General features: G+C 36.8%; 2 protein-coding genes across 2 annotated transcripts in view; both read left to right on the forward strand.

The window, feature by feature from the left end:
• Positions 1-73: 73 nt before the first annotated feature.
• Positions 74-3,380, forward strand: NitFhit (NFT-1 protein). The gene is made up of 8 exons (XM_065358017.1): positions 74-390; positions 465-669; positions 740-895; positions 1,903-2,097; positions 2,186-2,398; positions 2,473-2,749; positions 2,831-3,006; positions 3,067-3,380. The coding sequence occupies exons 2-8, from the start codon at positions 472-474 to the stop codon at positions 3,226-3,228; spliced, it is 1,377 nt and encodes a 458-aa protein (XP_065214089.1). The 5' UTR covers positions 74-390; positions 465-471; the 3' UTR covers positions 3,229-3,380.
• A 5,789-nt stretch (positions 3,381-9,169) lies between these two features.
• The window catches only part of LOC135841180 (KICSTOR complex protein SZT2-like), a 28,072-nt gene continuing 22,774 nt past the window's right edge, over positions 9,170-14,467 (forward strand). The window contains exons 1-14 of the mRNA XM_065358016.1: positions 9,170-9,593; positions 9,657-9,791; positions 9,859-10,035; positions 10,107-10,184; positions 10,251-10,343; positions 10,418-10,564; positions 10,637-10,802; positions 10,882-11,102; positions 11,170-11,288; positions 11,364-11,487; positions 11,574-11,718; positions 11,800-12,046; positions 12,122-12,385; positions 12,474-12,588. Of these exons, the coding sequence (XP_065214088.1) occupies positions 9,543-9,593; positions 9,657-9,791; positions 9,859-10,035; positions 10,107-10,184; positions 10,251-10,343; positions 10,418-10,564; positions 10,637-10,802; positions 10,882-11,102; positions 11,170-11,288; positions 11,364-11,487; positions 11,574-11,718; positions 11,800-12,046; positions 12,122-12,385; positions 12,474-12,588 (2,082 nt within the window). The 5' untranslated portion in view covers positions 9,170-9,542. The remainder of the gene's footprint in view (positions 9,594-9,656; positions 9,792-9,858; positions 10,036-10,106; positions 10,185-10,250; positions 10,344-10,417; positions 10,565-10,636; positions 10,803-10,881; positions 11,103-11,169; positions 11,289-11,363; positions 11,488-11,573; positions 11,719-11,799; positions 12,047-12,121; positions 12,386-12,473; positions 12,589-14,467) is intronic.

Genomic DNA, 14,467 nt, shown 5'->3' on the forward strand with positions numbered 1-14,467 from the left:
TGAAAAGAACGTAACTTTCAGTACTTTTGTTATCAAAAAAATGGGCGGAGCAAGATTGTTGATGGGTGGAGAAAGCGGTAAAAATAAATTCTGATTCCTGATAAAAATTTTATATAATTTTTGCCTAATCCATTTCTATTAAATTTTTGATACATTCCTTCGTATTTGAAGAATTTTTTATCACATTCCAAGCTTGAAAAATTTACTGTAATCCTGTTCTGAAAACCTAGTAATCCTTCACTGATCCGCAAACAACTTCGATGACATTTTTATCTTGAACCAAAGTAGGTACATTAGGTACATAAATGATAATAATCCACCTTGAATCAAAATTCATTGTTTCTGCGCCAGTTGAAAAATTATTTCTTCAACGAATACCTTCGTAAAGGAGTAAGTTATTCATTATTCTCTCATTATGAGCCTCTAATTATTTTAATATCTCAATTTTCGCTCTGATATTGCAGAATTTGAATGAAGCTATCAACTTATCATCCTCGGGGACAAAATCTTCTGTACAAGTTGTTCTTTCTCGTCACCAAAATGAGCACTTCAAGCCATTCTAGTGAAACTTACGTAGCCGTTTGCCAAATGACTAGCAAGGATAACAAAGAAGAAAATTTCAAATGTTGCGAATCTTTAGTGCAAAACGCTAAAAAACAAAATGCCAGCGTACGTATCTCACGAGTACTTGAATTATCGCCAATTTTTCACATTATACAGAATTTGGTTTCATTCGTAGATGGTTTTCTTGCCGGAAGCTTGTGATTATATCTGTGATAATACCACCGACACCGTGAAAATGGCCGAATCCAAAGATGGGCCTTTGGTATCGAAGTATAAACAGCTAGCTCAAAAATACGACGTTTGGCTATCCCTAGGAGGAATTCATTTAAAAGTTTGTATCACTCAATGCCTAGCATTTATTTCTAATCCCCTCCAGTGTATAGACAATCTGCGAAATTTTTGGTTTCTTTTTTACAAATCGATTGTTGAAAATGAACCTCGATACACCTCCTGGTGAAGAAACACCTTCACTGAATACTCGCGAAGGTATTTGCAGCGTTGAACCGATATCTCCGAATTTCAACGAAGAAATTGAAAACTGCCTGTGCTGGAATAACAAGTACAGCTGCGACGGAATTTACGACGAATCTGAAGAATACTTTGAAAATTTCGATTACTCGTCCAATGAGAATATTAATTTAGACTACGAATGCGAAAAAAGATTGGGAAAATTTTTGAAAATAGTCAACAATTTGGACGACTTCGCGAATCAAAATAGTTTCACCGAAGACGTGCTTTCCGAGTATTTAAAATATTTGGAAAAATGTCACCCAAGCGTGCTGTTCATAGCGCCGAAATTTTTTCAAAAATTGACCCTATCCGATTGTCAATCTGTAGTTGATTTACTCGATCGTAAAGAAGCTAGAGAACATGAAATCGTTGTTTTCGTCTTGAAAGCGGATATTAGCTACATTGTGTTGGCTTACGAAGTGAAGAAAGCCATCATGTACCATTATTATTCGCCCATTAATGCGAATAATCAACTCATCGATCTCGTTTGGCCTCATCTAGAATCGTATTTCGGTGCCGAGAAATGTGTCCCTGTCGAATCGAATACTAAACATGAAGATGACATTTTATTCGTTATAGAATGCATTTTGAAATTACTAAAAGAAGTCGACGAAATGTCCTACGAAGAAATGAATTTTCTAATTTTTCCCGATGTTTTGAAAATCAACGTTTTGCACGTGTTTTTAGAAACGAAATTAGAAAAGGCTAAGAAATTATTACCCAAAGGTTTTGAAAACGTCGCAAAATTCTAAATATCTATTTTTCTCATCTTGTGTAAAAAAAATTAAAAGTTATTTTAATGTTCTTTTTTTTTGTTTTTTTTTTCAGCACACAAACGAAAAAGTTACCAATACCCATTTAGTGATCAACAACGAAGGAGATATTGTCGGCGAGTATAATAAAATACATACTTTTGACGTTGAATTATCCAATCGTTCTATGTGCGAGTCATCTTACGTTGAAAAAGGAAATACAATCGTGCCACCAGTTGATACACCTGTGGGAAAACTTGGTCTCGCTGTAGTATCCTTTAATACCTATTTTCGAGTAAAAAAACCCTCGAGCTGAATGATATTTTTTAGTCTACATTTTTCTTAACTATTTGAGTCAGTGTTATGATTTGAGATTTCCCGAAATTGGAATCGCTTTGCGTGAAATGGGTGCTGATATTTTAACCTATCCGTCAGCTTTTATGTTTGAAACCGGCGCTGTCCATTGGGAAAGTTTATTACGAAGTAGAGCCATTGAGAATCAATGTTACGTAATTGCTGCAGCTCAAACTGGGTTCAGTACACCCAAAAGACGATTATGGGGTCATGCAATGGTTGGTAATGACATTATTAAAACGCATTTATTTCAAAAACTTTTATTTCATCAGTACCGATATTTTTTTCACAGATCATCGATCCTTCCGGTACCATCACAGCTCAATGTTCAGAAGGAAGTAATATAGCTGTTGCTGCTATAGATAAGGATTCACTTGAAAAAACGCGTTTGGCGATGCCCCTGCTATCTCAAAAAAGGTTCGACCTGTATCCCAAAATAGCAGAACCTATTCCTTGTGATAATGTTGATCAATACCAATTTGGTCAAGTTATGGCCAACGCGAAAACAGTATTTTATATAACGAGTTTAACTTTGGCCATTGTAAACAAACGTTGCGTTGTACCTGGTCGTATCCTTTACTACCTAACATTAATTTTTTTGTAAATTAATCTAAACATCTTTTCTTTCGATAATTTCCTTAGCGCTATAGATGTTCTAATTATTCCCATTAGGCCGGCTAAACGATTTTCTGATCTGTCCAGCACAGAAGTAGCCGATCTATTTCAGACTGTTCAGAAAGTTCAACGTGTCATGGAAACTGTTCATGAAGCTAAATCTTCCACTATCGTAATTCAAGACGGACCTGATGCTGGTCAAACGATCTGGGTAAGGCATTAATTTATTACAAACGGTTGACAAATTTATTTACTGGATTTTATTTTACAGCACGTCCATGCTCATATTTTGCCAAGGAAACCTAACGATTTTCGCGATAATGACGATGTCTACAGAGAACTTCAGAATCACGATAAAAACGTCGTTGAATGGCGTAATGAAACCGATATGATTAAAGAAGCTGAATTTTTGAAAACATTTTTCAAATCTTAGAATGGAAATGAAAACTTGTACATGTTTATTATGTTTGTTGCCTATTTTGTGATTGCCAAAATACCTATTTATAAACTGTCGACGTTCCAAGTAATGTCGTCGTAACATATTCTAAAATAAAATCAGGGACAAATTAATTGAATTCTCTGAAATTTGAGTGGATTTATTTGGAAAATTATTGATAATGATGGAAATTGGAAAGACGAGGAATAAGTGTTAGGCACTAGGAAGTGTGGTTAGCCATAGACTTCAGTGGCCTGAAATTTCGAGCTATTACGAGAGAAGCCTGTTTAAATATTATAAAGAAATACATATCCAATTTGAATTGTTTGTTTGTTGAATGTTATCTCTTCTGATAATGATTCTTTCATTTTATAAGTGTGTAGGTATAGGTAGTCAATCTCAAATTGTCAAATGTGATATACAAAGAAGCTCTGTTTCGATGAAACTCATTTCAGAAATGTTTACTTTTAACTTATCAATTTTATTTAACAAATTGATTGAAGTACTCGAAGCAACATGAAAGTAATCAGGTACCTATTTGGTTTTAAGTTTTTTTAGCACACACCGGAATGATGTATACTTTGAGTTTGATAAATTTAAAGACTGTAATAAATCGTTTAGGATTCTCCTTTCTGCTCTAGCTGTGAGTTTAATTCAAAATTTACTGCAACGTCGAGTACAATGCGTTCAGTAAGCGAAAAATTTATTTCAATTAAAACTGAGCAACGTAGGAACGAAATCTTTTTCGTTGGATTGAAAATCGGACCAAAAAAATGAGTAGAAGATTTGAATTATCTATGTCGGCAATGAAGTATTTTTGCGGGAAAATCTTCAAAATCGAACTAGTAAAACTGTTATCGTTTTACTGTAATTTACGAGGTATTTACGAATTTTCGATATAACGTTGTGTAGGTAGTTTTGCTAGGTTATTTTTTATTCGTCTAGCGACCTCTACTCTACTTTAAGAACTTGTACTCGTTCGACAAAAGCTGTGATATTTAATTTATTATATATTATTGAATGCCGTTAATGGTGGTTTTATTATTTTACTTCTTTCTACGTAAAATGCGTTTTTATTCGATTTATTCGATAATATGGTTTTCAATGATCGAGAAATACGAACCGCTAATATGGTAGCCGTTCGTGGTTAAAATTCGCGGAATTGTGACGATCTTTTTTCGTTTTCTCGACGGAGAGGTGTTGCACACGTGCACACCATTGTTCAAGGTATGGTTTATTGCGTTTAAAAACTGTATTTGCTTTATTCGATAGACGCCGTTTCGTCTACTCGACCGTTAAAGCGTTTTAGAAATTCAGCGCCGTTACGCTGACCGCTAGAAAGGTGTTCGCCGTCCTCGACACCTCGTGTACTTCACTCAGCTTATAGCTGCCGATGAAAACAAGATCTACGTCTCAGTCTTCAGTACCGTCTCAGTCTTCCGTTCCGTTACCTGAGAGCAAAAGTAAAGCTCGTAAACAACGAAAAAAGGCGGCGAAATTGCGTACATCTTTAGCTGAAGAAGCTAGTAGCGAAGTAAATATGACACCTAACCCACCCGCAGCACCTGCTGCGCCAGAACCTGTCTATGTACCGATTCAACCGGACAAATCCATGCTCTTCGACGGCTCGAATTTTCAGACATGGTATCGCCGAATTAAGTTACGTATCGCCGCATGCGGTTTATCCGACACGCTTACCGCTGCAGACGCCTCGACCAAGCCAAGGCGTGATCAAGCGTTAGACATTATACTTACGCACATCGTGGGTACCGTTGTCGACATCATTGAGGGCGATAATCCGTTTACGTTCCTTGAGAACATGAAGAAACGTTACGAATCAAAGACGAGAGCGCAGCGGTGCGCATTAAAAACTAAAATCGCCAACGTTAAGCTGACCGACTTTAAACGCGGAGAAGATTATTGTGACGCGATTCGTAAATTGGCACGCGAATTGAAAGACGACGATGAGTCTACGTGGCTCTTGAATGGACTTCCGAATACGCCAAGAGGAGATTCAGTTCGTGATGCTATTCAGGCGGCGCTTTTGATCAACGATAACGCAGATGGTGCACGTGAGGTTATCTGTTCGGCGTTCAAAACCATCGAGCAGCCATCTACGATTCGTTCCTCCGCATTGTCTACTACTGAAACGAGACCTACCTGTCATCGATGTCAGCGACCCGGCCATATGGCACGTTCCTGTTATGCGGTCATTCCACCACCCTCTCGTAGCAACGGCGGCGGCCGTGGTAATTCTAGTAATGGTAATGGTAGTTATAATGGTAGAAATAATTTTGTGTATCGCGGTCGTGGCGCAGGTCCTAGGCCTGATAATCGTAATGTTAGTCAAGATCAGTCATCAGGTAGTGGTCAAAATTTTCGTTCTAATTCGAATAACGGTTCTAACCGTCCGCCGGCAAGTAGTCAAAATTATCGAGGTGGTGATATTAATAAAGCTAGGTGTTTTAGATGTCGTAATTACGGTCACCTAGGTGCGAATTGCCCTACCTACGGCGATCACGTTCAGCAGAGACCGCCAAATGCGCAAGGTACGGCCTTGGTTACAGTTGATCGTTGTTTGGAAAGTGAAAGTTGTGAGAACGGAGAGAATTGGAATTTAGTTTCGTTTATTTTGGACTCCGGCGCGTCTAATCATTTTGTGAACGATGATAAATATTTCGTTTCATCGTATGAAGTTTCTGAGAAAGTTCGCACTGCGTATACGGGTCAGTGTGTTACTATTACAAAGGTTGGTACTATTCGTTTGTATGATGAGATGGGAAGATTGTACACGCTTGACGGTGTTAAGTATTCTTCTGAGTTTTCGTATTGTTTGATGTCGACGGAGAGATTGCGTGAAAAGGGGTGTACAATTACTATGGCGAATGACGTGTCGGTGTATGCTCCTAACGGAGATTTGATCGGTGTTGCGTATATGGATGAAAGCGGCCTACGTGCTCTTACGTTCGAGTATGAGACCGAAATCGAAGCAGCAAACGTGCTGCCCGGTGAAGATAAGCGTTTATTGTGGCATCGTCGTTTAGGCCACACGTGTGCTGAAACTGTCTCGAAGTTGAAGGACATACCGGTTGATCCTTCATTAACTACGACTACGTGCGACGTGTGCTCGCGTGCTAAGATGTGCCGCCAGCCATGTTGCACTGAACGTCATACAGCATCACGAGCGTTAGAATTAATTCACTCGGATACGATTGGGCCGTTGTCGGTGTCGTATGATGGTAAACAGTACGTCATGACGATACTCGACGATTATACCCATTATAATGTAGTTTATGTTTTAAATAATCGCGCCGAAGTTGGACCTTGTTTTGAAAATTTTGAGAAATTTACGACTGCCCGTTGGAGTGTTAAGATCGCGAAACTGAGGTGTGACAACGCTCTCGAGTATGTGAGAGGACAAACGCGACGCATTTGTGATGAGAAAGGTATTGAAGTTCGTCCATCGGAACCTTACGTGCACGAACACAATGGCAAGATAGAGCGCTTTAATCGCACGCTGATGGAGAAAGCGCGTGCGTTGTTGTATGAGGGAAAAATGCCGAACTCGTATTGGACATTAGCGGTTTTGCACGCCGGTGATCTCATTAATCGTCTCCCTACGCGAGCGCTATCGAAGCGCACTCCGTTCGAATTGTGGCATCGAAGGCCGAACGTTTTGAAGTATGTGAAAGTTTTCGGGGCGTCTGCGCGAGCGTTAGTACCGTACGAACGTCGTACAAAGTTGGAAGAAAAGTCGAAACGTTATGTGTACGTTGGTATGACCGAGACCGGCTGTCGTTTGATGGACGTCGACACGAATGAAGTTGAGTGTTTTACTCACGTTGAGGTGGATGAGTCTATCATGTACGGAGATTTCGTTAATGCTCCGCCGAGTGTCGATGTACCGTTGGACGAAGGTGCGAATATACCTACCGAATCGGCTATGTCTGCCGCCGCTGTAAAGGAAAGTGAGATGACGTACGAAGACGCGATCTCTGGTCAACATTCCGCCAAGTGGCGTGCCGCGATGTATGAGGAGTTATTGAATCTCGAACGCATGTCGACGTATCGCATTGTTGAGCGACCGGGCAATTGCAAAGTACTTGGCGTAAGATGGGTTTTTCGACGTAAACCTAACGGTACTTTCAAAGCGCGTTTAGTGGTACTCGGTTACATGGAGTCGTTGGTGTTAGACGAAGCCGATGTCTACGCACCGGTGGCTCGTGCCGAAATAATAAAAGCACTTGCCTCTTTAGCTGCTCGCTTTGGCTGGCAGATGCGACATATCGATATAACCGGCGCGTTTTTGTATGGCAAGATGCCTTATGTAGTATACGTTGAAATGCCGAAAGGCTATTGTTATCGCGGTAACGTTCGAAATCCTGTGTGGTTGTTATTACGGTCATTGTATGGGTTGCGAATTTCTCCTGCTACGTGGTACGAGGAATTACGGCGTATTTTGGTTAAAATCGGCATGGTGCCGACTGTTTTTGATGCTACGGTCTTTGTATTCAAGTATGATTCGTTAAGGTGCGTTATGGCTGTTTACGTAGACGACATTTTTATTACCGGATATGACAATGAGTTGATTGAGGAGGTGATTGGCCTACTTATGTTGAACTTCGAAGTGAAAGATCTTGGTCCGGTGGAAAATTACCTTGGCGTTCATTTTACTCGTAATGGTGCTTCAGTCACTCTCGATCAGACTGAATATATTTTGAATATTATTTCACGTTTTGAATTGTCCGAAGCCAACGCAGTCGCCTCTCCGTTAGAGGATTTTTCGTTTATGGATGCTGCGGTTGATATGAAGTTCGAAGGAATCTGTCGCGAGATGATAGGTTGCTTGCAATACATTGCTCAATGGACTCGTCCTGACATTGTATTTGCGGTAAATTTTTTGGCCAGATATCAATCGAGACCGTCGGTTGAATTAGTACGAGCGTGCAAGCGAGTCTTGTGTTATTTGAAAGGCTCAAGTGAGAAACGGTTGAATTATTCGTGTCCAGACGACACATTGTTAACTGCGTATAGCGACTCTGATTTCGCGGGTGATCTTAGTGACCGAAAGTCTACGTCTGGTTGTGTTGTTTTTATGTACGGTAATCCCGTTTATTGGAAATCGAAGAAGCAACGCGGAGTTGCCACCTCGACGGCAGAAGCCGAATATGTTGCGTTGAGTTTGTGTGTTACAGAGGTACGAGGTTTTCGAAATTTTCTCAATTCGTTGAAGTTTATTGTTGATCCTACGGTCATTCATGTTGACAATTCGTCAGCCATTCATATCGCTCATACTACCGAATCCAAAAAAACTAGACACATTGATGTGTGTTTTCATAATACTCGTAATGCGGTGGATTCTGGTGAGGTTTCTATTAAGAAGGTCGATGGAAAGTTTAATTACGCTGATGCGTTTACGAAACGTATGAATGGTAGTGAAATTAATGAGTGTTTCTCCGGTATTTTAATGTAATAATAATCATGTTTATTTATTCGTTTATTTATGTACTCGTTTGACCTTTTGTACCTGTATTCGATGTACTCTGTAACTGCAACTCAATTGTGTTTATTTTTATTTACCTGTTATTTTTAGTTGTTTTATTTTTCGCGATTCGTTTTTCGCTTTAGTACGTAAGATTTATTGACTACGGCTTATAATTTTAAATTTCCCCGTGTACGTGCAAATTTATGGGGCGGTGTTATCGTTTTACTGTAATTTACGAGGTATTTACGAATTTTCGATATAACGTTGTGTAGGTAGTTTTGCTAGGTTATTTTTTATTCGTCTAGCGACCTCTACTCTACTTTAAGAACTTGTACTCGTTCGACAAAAGCTGTGATATTTAATTTATTATATATTATTGAATGCCGTTAATGGTGGTTTTATTATTTTACTTCTTTCTACGTAAAATGCGTTTTTATTCGATTTATTCGATAATATGGTTTTCAATGATCGAGAAATACGAACCGCTAATAAAAACCACATGTCGTGTGATTTTGGAGTGGGGACGTCATCGATTTTTGCTGTTGTAAACAATGGAGTAAACGTTATCACTAAATTTGGTATCTCCATCTCGTGTGTCTCCGTTAATTAGTTTTACAAATTACTACGTTTTATTTTATTAAAAATGCAAATATTTTGAGTAAATCATGTGATCTCAGAAGTTGGACGATTATTTTAAACCGAATTATGTGTTCATTTGTGTTACGAAGAACTTTTATTTTACTTGTTTACTCGTGCTTCCTGTGGCTGTGATTATGTGTTTTCAATTTTAAATGTTAATAAAATATACCGCATTATTATTTTCATAATGCCGAATACTTCAGATAGTGAACAACATTCGAGCTTCGAGAATTCCGAAGTAATTATACCGATGCAATCGTTCATTACTCGAGTTCATTTCTTAATCCAACTTTGATTTCAGGACTCAGACGGTTTGAAAGCTGCTACGGTTTACATAATTTTGAAAAAGTCGCACTACGTGCCTCGCAGCTTGCGAATTCAATGGTACTTGCAGCATTTAAACACCAAAATCAAAATCGCCGAGAGCGAAGAATATGTTAGTATATTGGTATCGTGATTCGTCCAAAGGTGCTGGTTTTGACATCTTGATTTTTATCTTTCAGAATGACGACGAAGCTGTGGTTGTTTCCATCGTACCTGAAGAACCGACAAAAGACTGGTCGCAGGAAAATAGTCATTTATACGAATATCTGGTCACTTTATCGACGAACGTGATTTTCTTAGGAGAAGTTTATCGTGTTGTCTATTGTTTAGATATTAGTCCATCTGTTTCTACAGTAGTACGTGGTTATTCTACCATTTCGTCGATTAAGATTTACATTTTACTAATATTTGATTGATTTTAATACAGGATAGTCAATATGGAGAAGTTTTACTGGATGTTATTATCGAATCGCTTCAAAAATCGATCACTTCGTTAATCACACCGGTAAATTTCATCTGAAAAAATGCTCAAAAAAATTTATCACTTGATTAATTCATCTTTGGTCTTTAGATTTTGATACCAGGTTCTAGTCATTTATTCAAACCAGATATATTCATAACGGTTATCGCTCATACTCCATTTTTCATATCACCAGCTCAACAGGTTGGTAGATATTTCTAGACACGAGTGTTGATGTACCATATACCGTATGCTTCATCGATTAAATTTTCATTCAGGTTCTTGTCCAAGGATGGAAAATTTCCGTTGATAACTTGAATGGATTTTTGGAAGCTGTTTTAAGACAATTAGAATTTATCGAAGATGCTGTTGCTCGTGTATCTGGCTCATGTCACGAGCAAGTGGAAAGAGATAGAAAAAATTCAGTACGTTTGAACGGTTTTTATTTTCCATTTCCACCTTCGTTTTTATAATTATTTCTGTATTTTTTTTATTAGACCGAATTAGAAAACATTAGCGAGGGATTGTTCAGTGAAGATTTACTAAAGCAGTTCTCTCCTTTGAATTCGAATATAGCAATGGTTTCGCCTGGATCTGGTTTCTTGAATTTATTACGTTTCGGAATGCTGGCCTTGAAATTGTTACCAGTTTCTAATTTCTCTAGTTAGTAGTCTAGCTAACGTTACGTGGTCGTGGAAACATTTTGGCGACGTTTTATTAATTTAATATTTCGTCGTTGCAGATTTAGTAGTTATTACGGATGGTATGATAGCGATGCCCGATAGCGATACGTTGGATTCTGTTCTGAATCATATGCGATATAACGACATAGCGTGTAATTTTATACACGTCGGGAGTCAGTTCCATCCTCATTGCGGGTTCGGATTCGTACCGTATGCGGAAATAATGCAATTGATCTCGGTAGCCACCAACGGCTCTTATTTGCAATTTTCCCCTAATCAAGTGGGTGGCTTTATGAGTAGAAGTAGGGTCGCTTCGAAACAATATCAATTTGGAATATTTCTTTCAGAAACATCAAAATGAAATGAATATTTATCAACAAAGTTTTCTAACCTGGTGTTTGAAAAGAAGGTCTGTTGTGTTGGAAATGTGTACTCCGCATCGAAAAGATGGAGATTGGTCGATAACGTAAGCTGTTGAAAATTAGCGCAGATCTGTTTTTTTTTCTCTGAATGGGCCATAAAATGTGAATCTTTTTTTCAGAAATACGCATTTTTACGGTAATCGTGGATCTCAGTTATTGACGAAGAAGTATTTAGAGAATGATATCAATGTTACCTTATATGGTGTTCTGGCCTGTCGTATCAGAGAAGGGTTTATACTTCATGTAAATAATACACAAAATGAATTAATAACCAGTTACTCGTAAAAATGATCGAATAATTCTAAAATGATTTTTTTTACTCAATGTAGGATATTAACATCAAAGATAACGAATTAATAATCGATTTCATTTTACCATGGACGAATCATATTTACATCGAATATACCTGCTCTTGTCAGTGGCCTGTGGTTATTTCTCCGTCCTCCACTACACACTATGTGATAAATATCAAAGGTATTGCGACTAAAACTCTCCAATTCTAAGTACAATTTAAAAAACATATATTTTTTCTAATAATTTTCTTTTAATTTTCAGCTCCTTATGAATTTCTACACGATATATCATGTCGAATGAAAATCCCCATCAAGTCACCATTCCGACAAGCGTTAATAGCTCGATTTTGGCGTTCTTTAAAATCATTCTATCAAAGTGATCTATTGCTTTCTCATTTGGAGTCATTTATGAACACGACGAGTTCGTATTATTTACCGGAAGGATTAAAAAGTGGCATGCCGTTGTACTATTTGTCGACCGGAGCTGCTCAACCGATACTGACATCCAAGTATGTAATATGAATGCTGCCATAGGTACCTATTTTTAAACCGATGAGTATTTTTACATATGTTTTATTTTCCAGCGATGTTGGATTTACTCAATTTGGAGCTATCTGGAGGCCAGCCTGCTTGCTGAACAATAATTTATGGCAGAAATGGTTTCACGCTGACCGAGTTGGTGTGATATTTCAACACGACGAATTCATTAATTTATTTTCGGAGCGTAATAGAAAGAGTAGCGGTGTTCAATGTCGACTTGCTAGCAACACGTTGTTCACATTCTTGAAAAATATCAGTTCTTTTGTGTTGATTGAGAATCATTCGTATATTAGGTTCTTGTCACCATCGTAAGTAGATGCAGTAGTTTTTGCATTGTATAGTTTTATGTACCTACTTAATTGAAATTAACGTTGAAATTAATGTTTTTTTTTTCAGCGAATCTGGAACAAATAAATATTCGTTTTATGTGATACGTAGTATTTGTAAACCGCCATATGCTGTGATACATATCGCCTTTTTGTATAATATTCCGGGAAGTGTTAGATCCAAGGTGAGTTTGCGATGATTGGAAAACAGCTAGTGGAGGGTAACTTATAATATTTTTGTAAAATTTTTCGAAGGATTTAAAATTCCTGGAAAAGCTGCGTATGAGATTTGACATGTATGTACATGAAGATTTCTAGTACAAAATGCTCCAATTTTTTTGTTTTTGTTTTTTTGACCTTTAAAATTCATTTAAAAATTTTGAAAGTGGCCCCCGTGGCTTCAGTTATGCACTAACGAAAATTGTACTTTTTGCCAATATTTTTGAATGTATTCTCCACCTTTGTGCCATTTTCCAGCGCTTTTCGAGTGGTTAAACCTGCCTAAATAATCAAAAAAGTGTATTTTTATTGAATTTTCCGTCCTATAGAGACATCTTCATTTCGCCGAAATGTGTTTTCATTCCCATATTTGGATTTAATGAGTCAAATTACTTCCATTTTCTCAATCCTTTTGGCAAAATTGTCAGAAAAGTTTTTTTTTTTTTGAAAATTGTTGAAAATTTTAATTTTATTTTTATTTTTTTGTTTAATCAAGTATAATTAAAATCATGTTTTTGGCAAAAACGTATATTTTTTGTCATGAATTGTCAGAAAAGTATTGTTTTTTCTAAAATGTTAAGACTGTTTTTGTTCAAATTCTCAAAAAATCCTGTTGTTTGCCAAATTCGTCAAAAATTACCAGTTTTCGTTGAACTTGTGAAAAAGTTGTGTTTTTTGCCAAAATTGTCAAAAAAGTTCATAATTTTGTCAAAACATTCAAAAAATCCTGTTCGCCAAAGTCAACACTCTTACTTTTTGTCCAAGTTGACAAAAAAATTCATTCCTTCGTCAAAATTGTCAAAAAAGGTCATTTTTTTCAAAATTGTCACAAATTCTTTTTTTGGTCAGATGTGTCTTAAAAGTCCTGTTTTTGTCAAAATTGTCAAAAAAGTCCTGTTCTGTTTCAAAATTTGTCAAAAAAAGTATTTTTTTGCCATAATTATATTTTGTTTTAAAAAATTGATAGTCCTGTTTTTTTTTGCAAAAACTTTCAAAAAAAAGTCCCCAGTTTTGCAAAAACTTGCTTTCGTTTAAATTCTTAAAAAATCTTATCTTTTGCCAAATTTGTCAAAAATTCCTAGTTTTTGTAAAACGTCAAAAAAGTCCTGCTTTTACCAGGTTCTATTTTTCTTTTCACTAAATTGTTAGAAAAGTCTATTTTTTCTCCAAAATTTTCATTAATGTCCTGTTTTGTCTCATAATTTATCAAAAAAGTATATTTTTTGCCATAATTTGTTTTAAAAAATTGTTAGTGCTGTTTTTTTTGCAAAAATTCTCAAAAAAAGTCCCCGGTTTTGCAAAAACTTGTTTTCGTTCAAATTCTCGAAAAATCTTATCTTTTGCCAAATTTATCAACAGTTTCTAGTTTTTGTAAAACGTCAAAGTCCTGCTTTTACCAAAATTGTCTAAAAGGTTCTGTTTTTCTTTTCACTAAATTGTTAGAAACGTCTATTTTTCCTCCAAAATTTTCAGTAATGTCCTGTTTTTGGCCAAAATTGTCAAGTTCTGTTATTTGACAACATTTTCAAAAAAGCGCCATTTTTCCCAAAAATTGTGAAAAGCGACTTTTTCTTTGCGAAAAATTGTAAAAAAGTTCCTAGTTTTCGCCAAAATGTTTAAAAAATCCTGTTTTTTGCCAAGTCAAAAATATCAGGTTTTTGTCAAACTTTTAAAAATGTCCTGACATTGTCAAAATTGTCAAAAAGTCCTGTTTTTTAAAAAATTGTCATAGAAGTAGGTTTTTGGTCAAATGTATCATAAAAGTCCCTTTTTGGCCGATATTGTCATTAAAGTCTGGTTTTTTTCTTCAAAATTGTCAAAAAGTCTACTTCTCGATTGTTAGGC

The sequence above is a fragment of the Planococcus citri genome, chromosome 3, assembly GCF_950023065.1.
Source record: "Planococcus citri chromosome 3, ihPlaCitr1.1, whole genome shotgun sequence".
Taxonomy (NCBI): Eukaryota; Metazoa; Arthropoda; class Insecta; order Hemiptera; family Pseudococcidae; genus Planococcus; species Planococcus citri.

Bases quoted from the DNA above. Each gene is read 5' to 3' on its own strand.
- NitFhit (XM_065358017.1), top strand. From the start codon at position 472: ATGAAGCTATCAACTTATCATCCTCGGGGACAAAATCTTCTGTACAAG. The intron at 2,750-2,830 runs GTATCCTTTACT...TTAGCGCTATAG, and splicing joins ACGTTGCGTTGTACCTGGTC to ATGTTCTAATTATTCCCATT. The intron at 3,007-3,066 runs GTAAGGCATTAA...TTTATTTTACAG, and splicing joins ATGCTGGTCAAACGATCTGG to CACGTCCATGCTCATATTTT.